The sequence below is a fragment of the Capricornis sumatraensis genome, chromosome 5, assembly GCF_032405125.1.
Source record: "Capricornis sumatraensis isolate serow.1 chromosome 5, serow.2, whole genome shotgun sequence".
Lineage (NCBI taxonomy): Eukaryota > Metazoa > Chordata > Mammalia > Artiodactyla > Bovidae > Capricornis > Capricornis sumatraensis.
In genome coordinates, this window is record NC_091073.1 from 90,355,337 (window position 1) to 90,377,138 (window position 21,802).

The 21,802-nt window shown below is 39.7% G+C and overlaps 1 protein-coding gene across 1 annotated transcript in view; it reads left to right on the plus strand.

Annotated features, from left to right (window-relative positions):
* The window catches only part of CPED1 (cadherin like and PC-esterase domain containing 1), a 322,124-nt gene that overhangs the window by 129,212 nt on the left and 171,110 nt on the right, over positions 1 to 21,802 (plus strand). The window contains exon 7 of the mRNA XM_068973158.1: positions 20,827 to 20,969. Coding sequence (XP_068829259.1) covers positions 20,827 to 20,969 — 143 coding nt within the window. The remainder of the gene's footprint in view (positions 1 to 20,826; positions 20,970 to 21,802) is intronic.

A 21,802-nucleotide genomic window follows, 5' to 3' on the forward strand; every position in this document is an offset into this window, starting at 1 on the left:
CTAGCTTGGAGAATTCCATGGACTGTATAGTCCGTGGGGTCGCAAAGAGTCAGACACGACTGAGCGGCTTTCACTTCTCTTCACTTTCCACCTTAAAGCCCTTTGCCTGTCTTATTCAAAACGCACTTCTCCCTGGCGCCATCTAGTGGACATCTGGGTGGGAATGAGGAAGACGTCGAGGATTTGCAAAGACCAATAGAAGTCCATGGCCTGTGGACATCATAGGAGCTCTTGCAAGTTAGTCTGTGAAGGCTCGTCCTCTTTCTGTCATTATCCCATACAGATGTATTGCCTTGATTTCTGTTACACTTCGCTGATCAGAAGATTATGAATAAACAAACAAACAAGTTGTTTAGAATAAAAAATGAGCTTGAAAAATGAGGTCTCTTGTAAGTAATGTTCTAAAGCAGTTTAAGCATCCACAGAGAACACCATTTTAATTTTTCAGTTTCTCATTATTTCTTCAATAGGTGAGCTAGCTAAGCCAGGAAGATATTCAAAGACAGAGGCACCATAATCTCTTCCTTCGTGCGTCTGTGCATGTTAAGTCACTAGTCGTGTCAGACTTTGTGACCCTATGGACTACTCCTCCAGGCTTCCTGTCGTGAGATTCTTCAGGCAAGAATACGGGAGTGGGTTGTCATGGGGATCTCCTCCAGGGGATCTTCCCGACCCAGGGATCAAACTCGCTGGTCTTATGTCTCCTGCACTGGAAAGTAGGTTCTTTACCACTAGTGCCATCTGGGAAGCCCAGTCTCTTCCTTCACTAACCTCCAAATGATAAAGATTTGTTAAGATGAATCTTTGGGTAATGGACCCACAAATCAAGGCAAAACTCTGCCATCTTCCTGATTTTTTCCATTTCTGAGAAGGCACCAAGAGATTTGCTAAATTTAATTTCATAACTTTGATTCCTGGACTTGGACAACAAGGCTCACCTGAGTTTTGCATCCCTGTGGTAATGTTCAGGGCAAGAAAATATATTGGGAGGAAAAAAAATCAGATAAAGTGAAAGAATCAAGAGAACAAAAACTAAGCAAAAAAATTTACTTGCCTAAATACATGTAAAATTCTTGAAAGAAGAGATTCTGTTTATTTTTGATTAAAAAAAAAAACCTTCAGTACTTGACACAATACTTAATACTCAGCAGGCAGAAGGGAGAGAAATGGCTTGGAATAGAGACTCCACTCATCAAATTGTTGAAAAGAATCATCAGTAATAACCTCTTTACAAAATATGATGTGAATGCAAACTAATAATAGTAAAGACAATGACAGCAAATATCACTAAAATTTAATTACTTTAATGCCTAAGTTTATTCTAAAACATATACCTAGTGGAGAAGACAGGTGATATTTACATTTTCACATTAGGTAGAGAAACAAAATAGCTTTGCACCAGTATGTTCTGAAGATTATTGCATGTTTGTCATTTTAAACATTTCTATTAACAATTTCCTTTATTCATCGAGATGTATCTCTAAGGCTGTGACAAACTCTAGATACGAAATATTCCCAGATGTGCCAACTAGGTAAGACTGATTTGTCTGCTAAAGGAAGCCAGACTTTTGCTCCCTTCAGGAGAAAATCTGACTTGCATTTGTCTTATGTGATTTATGCATTGTAAGTTTAAGATGAAATACAGCCTTTTCCCTTCCATATATTAAAATGTGGCTTCAAATTTGAAAGAAACCGCAGTCTTCTCAGAAACCTACATTGCTATGTGATGAGGCAAAACAAAAATACTGTATTGCCCCCAAGTGGTCTTTGTAGGTATTTCCTGCACTATCCAACAGTGAAGGAAAAAGAGAACGCAAAAATACTGTACTTGGAGAGCAAATCTTTGACCATTGTCTTTCACTGGATTATACATATTTATCCTTTAAAAATCATTTGATGATCCAGGTTGCGGTGGTAAGGATATATTGTTAAGTAGAGATTCTGAATGGTGGTCAATCTTCAGTGCAATTTAAATTGCCTAGGTCACACAATTATTTGGAATATCAACATTTGTAAGTTACAGGAGATTGTTTTCCATTTAAGAAGATTTTGCAATACACAATTTTTTAAAAATTACTATAACATTATCACTAGCACTTTCAACTGAGCATTTGAGAGCACATTATTTTTATCTGAGTATCTTTTTGTGTACTGCTATTTGATTTCAACTTGAACCTCAAATTGGTTTTTAACCTGAATTTCTTTGAATTTTATAGATGACCTAGTATTGTGAGGCGGAACTGAAAGTTTATCTTTCATTTCTCTGAACGTTGCTGAGGCAGATGAAGATGGATTCTTTCTCAAGATTCTGGACATATGCTATATTCTATACGTACTATAATATACAAACTATTTGTTTGCTAAGTTCTCTTTGAGCATATTCCAGTAGAGCAATCATTCTCTGACTTCCTCATTTCCTGACATGGAGCATCCCCGCACCCCTCACTCTATCCTCTCTCTCATAACAGCTTGTCCTCTCTCTCTCACCTCTGTACTTAAACCTCGTTAGTAAAACCTCTGTGAAGCAAGTTTTACCATTTGGAGAAAGGGACTGTCAACAAGAGAGGAATTCCAGCTATCCCTGCATATTTGTTGTTGTTGCTCTTCAGTCATTAAGTCCTGTCCGACTCTTTGCAGCCCCGAGCACTGCAGCATGCCAGGCTCCCTGTCCTTCACTATCTCCTGGAGTTTGCTCAGACTCATGTCCTTTGAGTCCATGAGGCTATCTGACTGTCTCATCTTCTTCTCCTTTTGCCTCCAGTATTTCCCAGCATCAAGGTGTTTTCCAGTGAGTCGGCTCTTTGCATCAGGTGGCCAAAGTATTGTAGCTTATGTATCTATACGTGGTCGTGTCCCTCGCTAAACCAGTTTCTTGATGCCTGGTGTCTCTAGTCTTCCAGAATCCAATAGTTCCAGCCATCAGTCTCCTTTACCTGTTTAAAAAAACTACTGTTCCAAAATGATTTCTACCAGAAATTTGATTCCAGATGTATTTGGAAGGCAGGAGGATTTTTCCACATACTTGATTACCCAAATCATCTACACAAAGAATATGTCCTCAAGTAACAGAGAGTGAAATTATCACACTAAACTCAGAAGTCACGGAAGAAAAACATTATGCTGAGGAAATATGTTACATTTTCATGCTTTCTGGGAGTTACTGTTAAAAAAGAAATGTGATTTTAAAATATGAATAGGACAATGATGACGTCTTTCAGGCTGAATGAGAAGCATATATCCAGTTGCATTTTTACTCTAAAGGAGAGAGAAACAAATCCTTAGTACTGGGTCTATACTGCTGGATCTACAGAACTAAAAAGAAAAACCCCAAAGCATGACCTCTAGGGGCCTAAGAATGGATGTGCAGTAAGACGATCCTTGAACCAACTCTGTGAACTCAGGCTAGTCTTTGGATCTCTCTGAACCACTTTTTCTATCTGAAAAACAGGACTAGTTTCCTATGGGTTAAATGAGTCTTTTGATTCCTTCTGCAGGTATTTACTGGGCACTTCTCATATGCTAGACATTGTGTTAGGTTTGACTGATAAGGTAACAAACAAGATGAAGGCCTTTTTTCCTGGAGTTTATTCTTCTGTTGAATGGTAGTTGAAATACAGATAAAAACTAATTATACATATACAAAGAAATCCAGATAATAACTTGTTTACAATTTAGAATGCTCACTTTGCATTTAGTTATTACAAAACATCGGCTGTATCCCCCGTGTCGTACCAGACATCCCTGAGCTTGTCTTATATCAGAACTTTGTACCGCCCTCTCCCCTACTCGTGTATTGCTGTCTAACTTACTTCACTTGGCATAATGCCGATTTTTAATGTAGCTAAGAATCCAGTGGCAAAGGATGATGTGAAGAAAGTGATGGAATTGACCACTTCAGGGGAGGTAGAAAGATCTCCCGGACCAGGTGACATTTGAGCAGGAATTCATGGAGAAGTCTGAGTGTCCTTAGAAGAGCTGGTGGCCAAACATCCCCAGCGAAGGCCCCATTCCAACGCCCGGAGGCAGGAGCGTCCTGTCCTCGCATTTTCACACCCACTTGGCTGCTGTGCGGAGAACAGATTGAAGAGGATTGTCAGTGGAGATAGAACTGTCAGTTACCAGGCGTCTGGGGGAAGAGGATGGTGGCTTGGATGTGTTGGTCAGCCATGATCTGGAGGAGACAAATTGATGACCCCTTTTGGAGGGCGAAACAAGAGTCACCGATGAGAGGGAGAGGCTAGATCGAGAGGGTTCAAGGAGGAACCATCATATGAATAGTGATGCTCTTTCCTGAGACAGAGCGTGCGGAAGGAGTGGAGAGAGAAATGGGAAGTGAGGAAATTGAGGCAGAAGAGGAAGTCCTGCTCTCCTGGCAGGTCACCCGTCACCATCTTCTGGTTGGTAGGCCTCCTTTGCTCCTAACCTGCCTGAGAGCACCACACAGACTAAATCCTTGTCTTAGAATTTGGTGTTTCTTTTCCCCCCGCTCACTTTCTTCCCTGCCTTTCTCCTCCCCATCCCTCTCTCCCTCCTGCCATTTCTAACAGAGGTATCCCATCACTTCTAAGATATAAAGCGAAGAATATCTCAATAACTAGTTGCTCATCCGTCCCAGGGTTAATAGGCTGGTCCCAGGTGTCCAGGTCCATATTAGTAAAACAGCCCAGGCAGATGTGCCTTCTCAGTCACTGTGGGTTCAAAGATTATTTTTGAAAAGATGGTACCTCAATTCTCAGATCAGTTTCCTTGGAGGATAGTCAGAAGATCAAGCGCATTGTAGTTTGATAAGAGAGTGAGAAGAGGATGCTTAGGAATCTGAGCATGTAGAAAGGGTTTGGGGTGGAAGCCAGAGTGAGGCTGAACATGTTTGAAATGAAGTCAAACCAGAAGCAGTAGGCATTTGACTGAACCTTCTAGGCACTGAAAATGAAGAAGCGTGAAGTTCTGAGATCACCTTTTCCCTCAAATGGAGAGTTGAGGAACGAAAGAAATGCAGAGAAATTTCTTCTCTTCTATCAAAAAGAGAAGAAAACAAGACAATTTAAACACAGAAAAAAGCAGATTGCTTCTTGACATAACAAATCACCCCTAAACATAGTGGCTTTGTGCAACTAATTGTTACTATTTCTCATGACTGTGGGTTGGCTGGACAGGCTCTGTTGATCTCTGCAGGCAGCTGGTGGGGCCGAACGGTCTAGCCTGGCCTCACTCGCGTGCTTGCCTGTTGGCTGGGTATCATCTGGGGCCATGTCTTGGCCACGTGTTTCTCATCATCCAGCAGGGACTCTGTGTTCTTTTATAATGTGGCATTGTCTGGGTGCCCAAGAATAGCAAATGAGCAAGGCCTAAAGGCCAAGTTCTTTTCAAGCGTTTGTTTGGGCAGTGGGTTAAACAGTTGACCCCCAAAGGATATTTTTGTTGTTGATGTTCAGTCGCCAAGCTGTGTCTGACTCTGTGACCCCATGGACTGTGGCACTTCTGGCCTGCTTGTCCCTCACCATCTCCCAGACTTTGAGTTCATGTCCACTGAATCAGTGATGCCATCCGACCATCTCATCCTCTGCCGCCCTGTTCTCCTTCTGCCTTCAATCTTTCCCAGCATCAGGGTGTTTTCCAGGATATGTCCATGTCCTAACAACCAGAACCTGTGAAAGTTACCTTATTTGGAAAAGAACCCTGGCAGATTTCATTTGGTTAATGTCTCAAATTGAGATCATCCTGGATTATCCAAGCGGGCCCTAAATCCAATGACACACGCCCTTATAAATAACAGAAAGGCAAACGGAGATGTGAGATACAGGTAGAGGAAGAGAAGACACACAGAGGAGAAGGTTATGTGAAGATGGAGGTGGAGGTTAGTTACATACCCACAAACCAAGGAATGCGTACAGCCACAGAAAGCTGGGAGAAATGAAGAGCAGATTGTCTCCTGGAGCATTAGGAGAGAATGTGCCCCTACTGATGCCTTGAGCTTAGACTTTTGGCCTCCAGAACTTGAGACAATACATTTCTGTTGCTTCCCCCCTTATTTGTGGGGTTTTGTTTGTTACTTAATTTTTATTGGAGTATAGTTGCTTTACAATATTATGTTGCTTCTACTGTACAGCAAAATGAATCAGCCATACGTATATGTATCTGTTGTTGTTTAGTCACCAAGTTATGTCCAACTCTTTTGCAACCACATGGACAGTAGCCCGTCAGGCTCTTCTGTCCATGAGATTTCTCATGGCAAGGATACTGGAGTGGGTTGCCATTTCCTCCTCTAGGGGATCTTCCCCACATCTCCTGCATTGGCAGGCAGATTCTTTACCACTGAATCACCAGGGCCAGTCACAGACTGGTTCAAAATTGGGAAAGGAATACATCAAGGCTGTATATCGTCACCTTGCTTACTTCACTTATATGCAGAGTACATCATGAAAAATGCTGAGGTAGATAGATCACAAGCTGGAATCAATATTGCTAGGAGAAATATCAACAACTTCAGATATGTATATGATACCAATCTAATGGCAGAATACAAAGAGGAATTAAAGTGCCTCTTGATGAAGGTGATAGAGGAAAGGGAAAAAACTGGCTTAAAACTGAGATCATGGCATCTGGTTCCCTCACTTCATGGCAAATAGATGGGGAAACAATGGAAACAGTGGCAGGTTTCATTTTCCTGGTCTCCAAAATCACTGCAGCCATGAAATTAAAAGACTCTTGCTCCTGGGGAAGGAAAGATATGACAAACCTAGACAGTGTATTGCAAAGCAGAGATGTCACTTTGCCAACCGAGGTCCAAATAGTCAAAGCTGTGGTTTCTCCAGTGGTCATGTATGGATATGAGAGTTGGACCATAAAGAAGGCTGAGTGCCAAAGAATTGATGCTTTTGAATTGTGGTGCTGGAGAAGACTCTTGAGAGTCCCTTGGACAGCAAGGAGATCAAACCAGTCAGTCCTAAAGGAAATGACCCCTGAATATTTATTGGAAGGACTGATACTGAAGCTGAAGCTCCAATACTTTGGCCATCTGATGCGAAGAGCCGACTGATTGGGAAAGACCCTGATGGTGGGAAAGATTGAAGGCAGGAGGAGAAGGGGACGACAGAGTACGAGATGGTTGGATGGCATCACCGACTCAATGGACATGAGTTTGAGCAAGCTCCAGGAGATGGTGGAGGACAGGGAAGCCTGTCATGCTGCAGTCCATGGGGTTGCAGAGTCAGACATGACTGAGCAAGTGAACAACAGCAACACCCATTCCATGTACATATATCCCTTTTCCTTTGAACTTCCCTCCCGTTTAGGACTCCACAGAGCACCTATTAATAGAGTTCACTGCCTTGCACAATGTGTTCCCTTCAGTTGTCTATTTTATACATAGTATCAATAGTGTATATACCTCAATCCCAGTCTCCAGTCTCACTCCAGAGTCATATGTTGGTTTAAGTCACCATGTTTGAGGCAAATTGTTACAGCAGCCCCAGAAAAAGAAAACAGTTTACATCACCTTTGCTAATGTCCCATTACCAAAGAATATCACATGGCTCAGCCAGGGTTCAGTGAGTCAAGAAATAGACCCTACCTCTGCATGAGAGGAAGTGGTGTGCCAACAGGAGTGGAAAGAATTTGCGGCCAGTCTTTGCAAACTGCCACATCAATGAAAAGGAAGATTTTCACATTAGAGCAGATTAATGGCAGGTTTCGCCGGTAGAATTTAAACGAAAGAGCAGAGAAATATTCAAATTAGGGGCAGGAGACAAAGAGGAAAATAGAGAGGAAGGCGTCTTGTCTAATGGCTTAGCCCCTGTAGTTGAGGATGAAACTTCTAATGATTGTATGCCCGTCATAAAGAAAAGTGGAGGAAAAAAATCTCCCTGTAATAAGTGGTGGGAAATCAGGGTGTTTAATCACGCTATCTTCTTGTATGTGTATAATTTTTATGTTTGATCATGGAGTCAAAAATAAAGGAAAAACCATGTTGATGATTTCTGTGATCTTCCATAGTCACTTCAGCTCAGTTGTGTTCTGAAACTGTTGAAGGGGTACCTATGTGCCGGCAGTATGGAGAGGGACTTGAGAGAAATGGTGGTTTTTGCCTTCAAGGTGCTCTCCAGTGAGTGCAAAAGACATATGTCGACTGAAAAAGAATACTGTTTCACTGACACATATTTATAAGTTATTCTAATAAGAACTGAGTGCAGTAAATGGCTGGTTTGCAGGGATAGTCAAGAGTGAGAATTATTCCAGTCTGGAGAAAGTGAGGTAGTTTTCATAAAATAAGTGGTATTTTAGCTGAGCTTGGAAAAATGAGTAGGGTTTCTTTAGAAGTAGGGAGAGCATGTTTGCATTTCCTTTGGATAAACATCATGAAGCACGCAGGTGGAAGGTGGGTTATAAACTCAGAAATATGAGCTGCTTTCATTGGCAAAAATGTGTATGTATTCCCGGGTGGGAAGAATCCCAGGGTAGCCTGAAGTAGGAAGGATGGAGAAAGAAGAAAGAGGCAAAGGCCTCAGGATTGTGGAGGCAGAGGGGGAACCAGAAGAGTTATGTTAGAATCAGGTCATTAAAATCCTGAATTTCATGCACAGTAGAATGTAAAAGGGGCTTCCCTGGTGGCTTGGCTGTAAAGAATCTGCCTGCAATGCAAGGTCAGGAAGATTCCCCTGGAGGAGGGCATGGCAACCCACTCTAGTACTCTTGCCTGGAGAATCCTGTGGACAGAGGAGCCTGGTGGGCTACAGTCCATGTAGTCACAAGAGTCGGACACGACTGAACAGACTGAGCATGCACACAGAGAATGCAAAAGGACCCCACTGAATTTCATACATCTGAATGTATTCTCGTACATGGTCTCATCTGATACTTCTAAGAACCCTGGCAGATAGGTCAGGGCAAGGCCAGGATGAAAGGTCAGGGCGAGGTCAGGACGAAAGGTCAGGCATGCTGAGGCATGCCCGGGCATGTCGGGACATGCCCCGGCAGAGGGCGCTGCAGACACACCCCGGAGACGGGCCAGCAACCAAGCCGACCAATCAGGAGCCGACACGAAGCCCTCGCCGTCCAATCAGGAACCGACACGGAGCCCTTGAACACCAATCACCGCTGAGCCTGCGTTTTCTTCCTTATATGAGAGCCCCGGCCCGGGCTATAAAACCCCTTCCCCACCCCTCACACCTCGCAGACTCCACAGACTCCCTTTACCCCGCAGACTCCCTTTGCTTCGCAGACCCCCTTTGCTCCCTTGCTTACCCGCCCCTGGGAGTTCTGCCCGAGAGCAACTGCCCAATAAAAGGCCCTGTTCAACGGTCCATAGGGGTGGTTCCTTCTTCCCGTGGCATTTCTTACAACAGGGTGCTATGTTCCTCACCCATGCTATGGATGAGGAAATGAAGATTCATGATTTCGTAGAGATGACAGAGCTAACAAATGTGATTAGAATTAGGACTCAGATCTCCAATGAATAAAATATCTCTTAATTACTGCTTCACTCCTTGCAATATTAGGCCATGCCCTGTGTGCCCTCCATAAAGCATGCTGACTGCTGGACACAAGAGTTCAGTGCCCAGGGCAAGTATCTGTATGCTTAAGTTGTCATGCTCTGATGAACTGGAAGTGCAAAAAAAGACATACTTGCTTCTGTAAGAGCAAAGTTGAATATAAAAGAATCAATTTAGGAAAACTGCAGGTGGATTAAATGTGATGTAACAACTTTCAGGGGGCTTCCCAGGTGACTCAGTGGCAAAGAATCCACCTGCCAATGCAGGAGAGGCAAGTTTGATCCCTGCATTGGGAAGATCCCCTGGAGAAGGAAATGGCAACCCATTCCAGTATTCTTGCCAGGAGAATCCAATGGACAGAGGAGCCTGGCAGGCTACAGGCCTTGGGGTCTCAAGAGTTGGACACAACTTAACAACCAAACAACCATAACTACAACTTTCAGAGTTTGAGGGGGTGGCATTTCGAGACCTGGAAAGATTCTGCCGAGATTTCTTGGCAAGTATTTTTATATTCTTGCTTTAATTGCAGTTGTAACCCACTCATGGGCGGGGTTTCTGTAAGTTAGATAACTGGCAATTCCAGTCAGTTCACCCATAGGTTTGGCTTTGTAAGACTGACAAAGGAATATACATTCATGTTTTCTAAATTAAAATGTTTAAGAATAGCATATGTCCCTTTTTGAGCTCTCATATAAAAATAGCTGTCCCTTTGTAGCAGAAAGGGTAAAAGGGCTTCTACTGTTTATTATACCACCTTCTGTAAATATTTGGGACATCTAACCTTGATGATTTGAACTGTGCTTCATAAAGATGACTCTGGCAGCAATGAAGGAGTAAATGATTTGCTGCTGCTGCTGCTGCTGCTAAATCGCTTCAGTCATGTCCGACTCTGTGCGACCCCATAGATGGCAGCCTACCAGGCTCCCTTGTCCCTGGGATTGGTAGGGAAAACAGAAGTTAGTAGTCAATACCACAAGAAGAAGACATTGTTTTGGGCTACATAGAATTACATTGAATTAGAATACTGAACTATGAGCTTTTAAATTATGCATCATATTTAAATATTCATTTAAAATATTCTATATAAAAGAATGATTTTTGTTTGAACACTGGTAAGAGAGGTATAGATATGAGAGACATATGAGAACATAGCAGAAGGCTGTGATAATTCTAGCATGGATCTAACAAACTTTAGTACTACAGCCTTCATATGTTAAGGCAGTTTGCTCTATCATTTTCTTTATTGTACACCCAGAACTCATTATTTTTATAATGAATGCATTTCCTTTTTTTTGTGATTGACCATGAAACTTAATAAGACCTAAAATAGATGCTCTGCATAAAATATCTGGAAGGTAAATGGAAAGTATTTTCCCTTTTTACTTTCTTATTCATTTGAGAGTATTTATAGATATATGGGACAGGTTTCTTTCTGTTAAATGCATCCCTCTGATTTTGTACTGAATGTTACAAATATTACTGATTGTAAATATTACCAAATTGCAATATCATTTTCTACTCAAGACAATTAATAAATGATGGAAAAATTTCCAGATAACTCACAGACTTTATTTTACCAGTGGCTTAAAGAAGATCTGTGTTTTAACTATAATGGAAATACTGGTGACCTGCTTGAACAATGGCATTCATGTAAAGAAAATGAGTAGATATATATCCACAGAGTCCAATGATAAAATCTTTACAACTTCAACTTTTGCTCTTTACTCTAAAATCTCTCTGATCCTTTATATCCTACTGAGAGCTTCTGGAAGGAGCCATAAAGATAACCTGCCAGTTCTGTGAGAAGGTTGAATATAATTCAATCAGGGCTCTACCATTCAAAGCAAATAATTAAATTTTTATGCTCTGCATAGCTTTTTGTATTTTGGCTCCTTGCTCCTGATCAATCCTCTTATATATGTATGAGAAACTTAAAAATTTTTAACCATGAAACTGGTTAAGAATCTACTTTCTGAATTTCCAATTTTAATATATGCTTTAAAGCTTAGGGTTATTAAGAAGTACAAATGAATAAAATTATCCATGTCACTGGAAGCATGACACTTACTTAAATATTGGAGTTTTGATCTAATTCCAGAGAATGAGTAAAAACTATCCTAATTTAAGTTCAGTCAATTAATTTAGTTTTCCTGTGGTTTACCCTAAAGCTAGCCAATTTTCAGTGAGCTAAAGCAAATGATGAGAATATTTATGTTCTTAAATCATTTGACTTAACACAAAATTTGTTCTTGATCCTAGGCAATTTGGTTTAAGTTATATAGAAATTTTCTTAGTTTCTCGAAAAACTACGCACATGTTCAAGGTGTTGAACTGATACTTTAGATGTGTGGGTGTATGAGAATTGTGACAATTTCAAATACATTTTCCATGAAAGTAAAAACAGATGATTCATTCTTCAGTATTTCAGGGTCCATCCACTTTCCTAAACCCAGTGTACTCAAAGCCACAGTGGCAGAGGTAATGCTGGGGCTTTGCAGCGAAATGGCAACCCACTCCAGTGTTCTTGCCTGGAGAATCCCAGGGACGGGGGAGCCTGGTGGGCTGCCGTCTCTGGGGTCGCACAGAGTCGGACACGACTGAAGCGACTTAGCAGCAGCAGCAGATTGGATTCAATATGAAATTGGCTTCATGTTGGTTACCTCTTAACTGTAAAAATGTTGGCAGATTACTTGTGTTCTCAAGCCTCAGTTTCTTCATCAATAAAATGGAGATAATGAGCATCGACCTCATAGCATTGCCATGATTATAAACAAAACAGTGCATGAGAAACGCACAGTGTCTGACATATGGAGTCAGCTTGGCTAAGGTTAGTGAGTATTATTAAGTGTAATATAGAATTATATTCAAATACCACATGTGCATGAAATGAAATCAGTGCTTACATCAGTGCTTAGGTTTGTAATTTAGTCATTTTTACCCTCCCTTTCTCCCATCCTTTTTCCTCTTTTTCTTCTGTTTTTATATATCGGATTCCCCCCCTAAATCATGCTCCTTTAAAACATGAAGGAGACTTCTTGCTAAGGCCTAGAATGCTCCCAGCACTTCATCTCCTGCCACAGCCCTCTGGTGGGCAGCAGATGTGTCCTGTGGAGCAGACACATCCAGAGCTGTGATCCTCCAGTGGGGTACTGTGAGCCTCTGGGGAGCCATGAAGACTCTTCAGATTCACAGGCCCGGAGATAGTTTCAAGAGAATCAATGCCGATAATTTCATCTTTCGCATGTACACCTTCCTAAAATTTCATCTCGCTGAAACTGTGCCTCTAAAGCAGGTGATTTTTGCTCCCATTCCTGCATAGACACCCCTCTGCTCTTCAAAAGAAAAACCTAGCACTCATCTATCCCTAATATTATGACGATAATTGCTCCAGAGTGAAAAAATTCTGCAACGCCTCCCCCAAACAGACACACTTAAATATGGTTTTTACAAAAATTCTGCAACCCCTCCCTGAAACAGACACATTTAAATAAGGACGTTAATCAATAACTGACAAATCCTCCACAACTCAGGTTGTTTTCAGTTTTTTAATGAAGTTATATATTTCATGATAAATCATTGTGTGTTCTTTTAATATACTTTGGAGGGAGCTCAAGGAGTCAAGTCATGTTGCTCTAAGTAAACCCTTATATTCTCCATGGTTACATTGAAAATAAATATAAGTACCAATGTTGAACCCTTTTCATTCTAACAATAAATACTATTGTCTTCAGTTCAGTTCAGTCAGTCAGTTGTGTCCTGACTCTTTGCAATCCCATGGACTGCAGCATGCCAGGTTTCCCTGTCCATCACCAACTCCTGGAGCTTGCTCAAACTCATGTCCATCAAGTTGGTGATGCCATTCAGTCATCTCATCCTCTGTCATCCCCTTCTCTTGTTGTCTTGCTGCTGCTAAGTCACTTCAGTTGTGTTCGACTCTGTGCGACCCCATAGACGGCAGCCCACCAGGCTCCCCCGTCCCTGGGATTCTCCAGGCAAGAACACTGCAGAGGGTTGCCATTTCCTTCTCCAGCATGAAAGTGAAGAGTGAAAGTGAAGTCGCTCAGTCGTGTCCGACTCTCAGCGACCCCATGGACTGCAGCCTTCCAGGCTCCTCCGTCCATGGGATTTTCCAGGCAAGAGTACTGGAGTAGGATGCCATTGCCTTGTTGTCTTAGTGGATACAAAAGTTCTTAGTTGCTCAGTCTTACCTGACTCTTTGCAACCCTTTGGACTGCAGCCCACCAGGCTCCTCTGTCCCTGGGATTTTTCAGGCAAGAATATTGGAGAGAGTTGGATTTTTTACCCTAGGGGATCTTCCTGACCCAGGGATCGAACCCGTGTCTCCTGCATCTCCTCCATTGTAAATGGATTCTTTACCTGCCCTGCTATCTGAGGAAGCGGTGGATACAAAGACTCAACTAACTTAATAAAAAGAAGTCAGTATGTCTGCCTATTTCTGAGGTATTCCGATTCCTTCAGATACATTTTAAGAGTTTGGTAAATGCTAGGGCAAGAGAATGGTTAGGTCAGAGTAAGACAGAGAGATCCTAGCTGATTTTGTAACAGACAGAAAATAATAATATTGATCAAGGACTATATACTTAAATTCCACTGTATTAAAAAGAAGTAGATTTGAATGCATACTTATTCCCATTTTAATTCGGAAAGGAACATAGATTCTAGATTTCATGTATTTAATTGTGTCCTTAGTTCTATCATGGATAAAATTGCATCTGATCTCTTAAGTGATATTGCCTTTTAACTTGAAATGATCATTCCCCAGACTTTGCATTCCGTCATATTCGTTGTTCAGTCTCTCAGTCGTGTCTGACTCTTTGAAACCCCATGAACTGCAGCACGCCAGGCTTCCCTGTCCTCTGCCATTTCCTGGAGTTAGTGCAAACTCATGTCCATTGAGGCGGTGATACCATCCAACCATCTTATCCTCTGTCGTCCCCTTCTCCTCCTGGCTTCAGTCTTTCCCAGCATCAGAGTCTTTTCAAATGAGTTGGCTCTTCGCATCAGGTGGCCAAAGTATTGGAGCTTCAGTTTCAGTCCTTCCAATGAATATTCAGGGTTGAAATCCTTTAAGATCTACTGGTCATTTGGGGCTAGCCAAAAAGTTTGTTTGGGTCTGTCCAAAGATGTCATACAAAAACACAAATGAATGTTTTGGCCAACCCAGAAAATGTGTCCTTTATTCTGGATTGTGCCTACTAGCATTAAAGCTTGCTATGTGGTATTTTTCATACTAAACACAATTTCAAGGTTAAATGATTGTTTCTCAATAAAACAGTGGTTCTGAGGAAATGGAATAGAGATGGAACCATTTCCACTATTTGCAGGAGCTGAGAAATGGAGCAAGGGAGGAAATATTTTTTATTTTGTTTCTTGTGCATAATTTATAATCATTAAAAAGGTACTTTTTTTGACTTCCATGGTACAAAATTAGCAAGTGTTTAAGCACGGTTGTTGGAGGGAGTGAGGCTGTGAAAACTGCAGTATTGTTTAAATTTTTTCTTAAATGGTGATAATGTATACGTAAGGGCTTCCTCTGTGGCTCATTGGTAAAGAATCCACCTGCAGTGAAGGAGATGCAGGAGATATGGGTTCTATCATTGGGTTGGAAAGATCCCCTGGAGGAGAGCATGGCAGCCCACTCCAGTATTCTTGCCTGGAGAATCCCATGGACAGAGGAGCCTGGCAGGCTACAGTCCATAGGGTCGCAAAGAGTTGGACACGACTGAAGCAACTGAGCATGCATGCATGCATGCAATGTGTACATAAAATTTACTATCTTAACCATTTTAAGTGTATGGTTCAGTACCATTTATATTGTTGTATGATTGGCTTCCCTGGTGGCTCAAACAATAAAGAATCTGCCTGCAATGTGGGAGACCTGGGTTCCATCCCTGGGTTGGGAAGATCCCCCAGAGAAGGAAATGGCAAACCATTCTTGTATTCTTGCCTGAAGAATCCCATGGATGGAGGAGGCTCCTCTGTCCCTGAAAAATCCCAGGGACAGAGGAGTCTGGTGGGCTACAGTCCATGGGGTCACAGAGTCAGACACAACTGAGGGACTAACACACACACACACAATCAGTGTCCAGAATTTTTTGCAGAACTGAAATTATATACTCAGGAAACAACTTTGCATTTCCCCTCCCCCTAGCCACTGGCAACCACTATTTTATTTTCTGTTTCTAGGAACCTGACTACTCTAGATACTTTATAAAAGTGGAATCATACAGTGTCTTTTGTGACTAGATTATTTCACCTAGCATAATATCTTCAAGGTTCATCTGAATTGCAGTATGTCTTTCCTTTTTAAGGTTGAGTAATACTACATTGGGCTTCTCTTGCGGCTCAGATGGTAAAGAATCTGCCTGCAATGCAGGAGACCCGAGTTCGATACCTGGATCAGGAAGATCCCCTGGAGAAGGCAATGGCAACCCACTCCAGTATTCTTTCCTGGAGAATTCCATGGACAGAGAAGCCTGGCAGGCTACATCCATGGGGTCTCAAAGAGTTGGACACGACTGAGCGACTAACAGTTTCACTTACTTTCAATGTTACATTCTCTGTCTATACTGTCTTTTGTCTATCCATTCATCCATGGATATATACTTGAGTTGCTTCCACTTTTTAGCTATGTGAATAATACTGCTGTGAACAAGAGTGAACAAATAAATCTTTAAGAACTTGTTTCCAATTCTTTTGGCTCTGCATACAGAATTTGAATTTCTGCATCCTATGATAATCCTATTTCAATTTCTTGAGGAACCTCCATACTGTTTTGCCTAAGTGTCTGTACCACTTAATATTCCTACCAACAGTGCTCTAGGTTCTGATTTCTTCATATCCCTTCTCACACTTAATATTTTATGGGTTTTTTGATAGTAGTCATCCTAATGGATGTGGGGTAATATCTCATTGTGGTTTTGATTTGCATTTTGCTAATGACTAGTGATATTGAGATCTTCTCATATGCTTGTTGGTACAAAATCTTAAGTACTAATTACTTCTTTACTTTGAGAAAATGAGAGCTCCTCTCTCCCACATTAATATTGAGAGAAATTCTGGTAAACTTTAATAAGGTACAATCCTATTAATTACTGAAAATTCAAAATATTGAAATAACAACATTCTGCCTGAGTTTCCCAGTTAGTCAAGCACACGACTTAAAAAAAGAGCCCTCTAATAGTGGTTAACTTTTCATCCCATGTTTTAACTCATATTAAATTTTCTTATCTTAGAAATTCTCTTGAACAGCTGTGACCTTCTATTTTTCAAAGATTTTCTTACAGGTCACCAGAATAATGCTCATCTTCCCTCTCTCATGAGATGGAAATGAGAGATACACGTATTGTCGTAGGGAGAAAATTTATGTCATCCAGAAGCTTCAGTGAGCTATTTCTTTTATCAAAGTCTCTGTGGTTTCTGTAATATTGTACTTAGGTTTATTTACTCAACAGTATTTACTTAATACCTGTCCTGTGTTAGATACTGGCCACTCAAAGATAAAATGGTACAGTGTCTGCCCCAGCAGATCTCACAGATTGGTGGTGAGAGCACCGCCATGGACAGTTAGCAAGTTTAACATAGAACAGCATCTTTTGCCACCGAGAACAATCTGCCGAAGATCCTATGGGCGGATCAAGGAAATCAGCTGGGTGAAGCCCAGAATCTATTGCCGGAGGGGTGGTGAAAAGTGGAGTCGGAGGATGAGGTGAATATAAGGGCAATTTAGAAATATTTTAAGATATCAAAAACCTAACTGAAGTTTTCCTACAAATATTTTAAAGTTCATCCTCAGTTTCTCTTGTCCTTCCATTTTTAGTTGATTATTTCGACCCATTTACAAATATTTCAGGAAGTTCCTTAAATGGATAGATGTGAAAATTAAAAATATCTTATTGGTTTATTGCTTGAATTTTACACAAGTACAAACCAGTGGTGATGCTTTAACTGCCTGGTTTTACAGCCCTGACCTTACAAGGTCATTTTGTACATAATTTATTTTGCATTAAATTTGTATTTCATTTTTGCACTGAATGGCACCCCACTCCAGTACTCTTGCCTGGAAAATCCCATGGACAGAGGAGCCTGGTGGGCTGCAGTCCATGGGGTCGCTAAGGGTCAGACATGACTGAGCGACTTCACTTTCACTTTTCACTTTCATGCATTGGAGAAGGAAATGGCAACCCACTCCAGTGTTCTTGCCTGGAGAATCCCAGAGACGAGGGTGCCTGGTGGGCTGCCGTCTATGGGGTCGCACAGAGTCGGACACAACTGAAGCGACTTAGCAGCAGCAGCAGCAGCAGGAAAATTTATAGTTCATAAAACAGTTTCATGTCTTCTGAAACATTTTAAGATCTTCTTTTTTTCATTTTTACCTTGCTACCAAGACACTGCTTTCCCTGGGATCTTATAGTCTCATGTTTAGGTAATTTTAAAACATCTATTAAAAGTCTTGGTCTAGAGACGAGGATGTCTCCATGATATTTGAGTTCATGGCTGACTTTAACTTAACAGTGAAGGTGAAGATGTTATTTCAAGTAACATTTGTGCTTGGGTTAAGAAAGCTCCTGAGTGAGAAGTGTTTTTTGGGTTCTGATAACTTTGAATGGAATTAGTATCAAATAATTTCAGACTGACATTGTCTCATGAGATCATTAAGCACATTTCTCTTTTTCTACACGTGAGCACATTGAGATACATAGAACTCGGGTATTTGACCAAGAAAATACAGTTAGTATAACAAATAACAAAATGAGCAAACACTCAAAGAATTCTTCCACTTACCCTCCCTGGATTAGTTTCAGTAATTGATAGAACTATTCTGCCCTCTCTGGACAACCTGCTGAAAGTTGATGATTTAAAAAAAAAAGAAGTATTTGCATGTCTGCTTTTACTTCTTACATGTGTAGTTTGCTTGCCACTGTACTAAATAAATTAAAGAAATGACTCATCTAAAATCTTCTTTGACTTGAAGGACTTAGGTAAGTGGAAATGCATGTAATGAAATAGAAGGAAATGGATATAGAGACAAAGACTGGTAACAGAACAAATAGAAAAATGAAAGAAGTCTTTTTTTTTTTTAATGTGCTTTTTAAATGTCACTGTCTCCCCACTCCACATTTCTATTTGTAATGGCAGCTGTGTCTTGTCCCCCTGCTACATGATTGTAGGTTGAGGGTAGTCCTCCTCTTAGCAGTCTGAGTTTAAAGATTTTGGTCCTTCAGTTCTCTGCTTTCATTTCTGCTGGGACACATATCAGTGATGGGACCTATTACTCACCATGTCTCTATATTCTGTCTTGTAAATATATTTTATTGAAAAGCTTATCAGATATTTTTAAAATGTTCATCTTTGAAGGAAGGCTGTGGACTTTTGTTTTAATTAATAAAAGAAGCTAATGTGTACTGAGTATTTGATGTCTGATGGGTGGTGGTAGACTTTAGGTGAGAGTCCATTCTCTGATTTAATCCTAGCAATAAGTCTATAAAGTTGCTGTTAGTAAACTCACAAGGCCTCACAATTTACTAGTAACAGACACAGAATCAAAGTTGAACCTGGGGCTTTTAGCCTCTAAATCTATAGAGGCTACTGTGCTAAGTACCTTGTCCTCCGAAGTTCAGCACACAGTGCTTTCCGCATGGTGAAAAATTAATTATAGTCAAAAATTAAGAAATATACATTTCCACAGTAGAAGAATAAATACAACCCTAAACATTAATTTGCTAATTATTTTTCACCATGGAGGATATAATTTGATAATCAATCTTACATGTCCTATGTGTTACACAAATGTTTCCAACCTTCTTAAATTATTAACCTTGACCCCTGTGATATTCAGAAAACATATAAATGGAAAAATGCAATAATATTATCAGTAACCCTTTCTATGTAATATGGTGAACTGAGTGAAATGTGATGAGTTAGTTTTATTTGGAAAAACATGTTACTCTGTTTTGACTCAAGGGTGTTGATACTTTCAGTGTTAGCCTGGATTTGTTTTCTTTTGATCATACAATTACTGCATTCATTTTCCTTAGTCCTTAGAGAAGGAAAAACATCCCTATTGCCAAATGCTAATGACGTGTTTATAGGGTCTTAAAGTGTACATCTCATTATGTTTCTGTTTTTCAGCTGGGAAAAGTTTATGAAGTCAGCATTTGTTTCTCTTGGGGGAATTTTGCTTGTATATTTTAAAGATACATTTACCATCTCCCTCACGTGATTTTTACCAGCATCTGTCCTTCATTATTAGAGCAACAAAAGTTTTTCACTTTGCAGTCTTACACAGCTTAGATAAATTTAGTCTGTTCTTCCAAAAATATTAATAGTATACCTGCTGCATGTTTTTTCTGAAAATATTTTTTGTTCTTCATTTTTGAAAGTATATGCTTACCCAGAGACAGTTTATGAATCAATATGAGTTTTATTTTATACTTTTTAAAAAGTTTGACTTGAGTCTTAGTGTTAAGCATTCTGAAGATATAGTTTTGTGGTTGTGATTGTTTTAATATTTAAGCAAATAAAAATAGCTATTTGTGTTTCTATGAAGGCATAAACCTAATATCCTGCCCATTTTTGTAATCAGGCCCCATTCTCTCCCGTCATACAAAGCCTGAAATGAAAATTTCAGGACACTGAGATTTTCTTAGATTCTTCTCTGGTTGGCTAGAGCTCCCACACCATGAAGAAGAAGAAGCAATTTTGATGTAGTTATTTTTGTTCTCATACAAAAATAATGCAGGAAAGGGATAATAATAAAAAGCTTAGACTTAAATTTCATATTTTACAGTGACTTTCTTCTGATCTGGCAACTATCTTGTTGGTAGGTTGTAACTAATTTTAAAAAAAAGGACACAAAAATTCAAAGTGAGTTGCAAGTCCAAGTTTACCCAGATGAAGCATCCCAAATTCAACTTGGCGGTTTTGATCACAAGCTCTGTGATATTTGCACTTCACTTTCCATGGTTAGATGCCATGGAATGAGAAGAATAATGGAGTAAGCACCTTTAAAATAATTTAAATTGTGAGATATTTTGGTATCTCACATTCAATCAGAAAACTTGATATATGTTTTTAAATGTATATAATATATATCACGTTGTATAATATGTGATAATATATATTTATTATACAATATACCTTACATATATTATATACTCTTTCAGTATACTTTATATATGTCTTAGATGATCAAATTTTCCTTTTTAAGGAGTTTTTTTGAGTGTGTCAAAGAGAGCTCTTTCACATTGTTCATTTGGAAATGATAGACAAACTGAAATTGTCCTTTAAACATATGAATCCTTTACTTTGTTCACAGCTGCAAACATTTTTTGAGACATTCCTGAGAGCCAGTTCACCTCTTCAGGCTTTTGATACCATGAAGGAAGCCATTAGCAAACTCCTACTAGCAACTGAAGTATTCAGTGAAACATCTACTCTGGGACCGAAGATCTTCCAAAGGTAAAAGCAAATTTTAATGTTAAAAAAAAAAAAACACCTACCTTCTAAAAATTGATTGTTAATGAAAATGTATCTTAATTATCACAAGTAGGTGCTACTTGGAAATTTTTATATAGTATAAAATGTGAACTTCTAAACTTATGTCTTTGTCATTTGTAGACCCTAAAAGTTCAGAGTATGTTAAAGACTCACAGTATTTAAACAGTGGTGACAAAAAATAAAGCACAGTTAATATTTAAATTATTTTTTAAATTGTAACCCCTTTCAAGCTCACCTATTTTTATCATATATGCTTTCCATTGACTAATTATATTTTTATTTATATGCTTTTATTAACAAAATTCAATAACTCTTATCTCCACATCTCATCCAGTTTACTTGAATATAATTTAATGCCTTTTTCTAGGGAAATGTTAATTCTAGTATGTTAAGAAAAGGAGGTGCCTCCATATCAGTTTTATCATGCTTTCTATGTGAATAAGAAGGCTTAGCATGGAGAAGTGGGAGAGGTTCCTTTCTCATATTGTGTGTTTATGGAGTCAATTTGATTGTTTCATTTAATGTGTTATGAATACTTTTTATATATCTGTATTTTCTGTAGGTAATTAAACAGGCTCCAAATCCAAAGATAAATTGTATTTAATTTTAGATTATCTGAGCTACTTCTTTTTGTAATCAGTATAGATGTTGAAATTTAACCACAGTGATTATTAATGATACAGTACCAAACAATAGAGTAAACATAGCAAATATAATTTATCTTTGTTATCATCTGTGGTTTTTATTTTATTTTTATTACAGTACAGTTGTTTTACAATGTTGTGTTAGTTTCT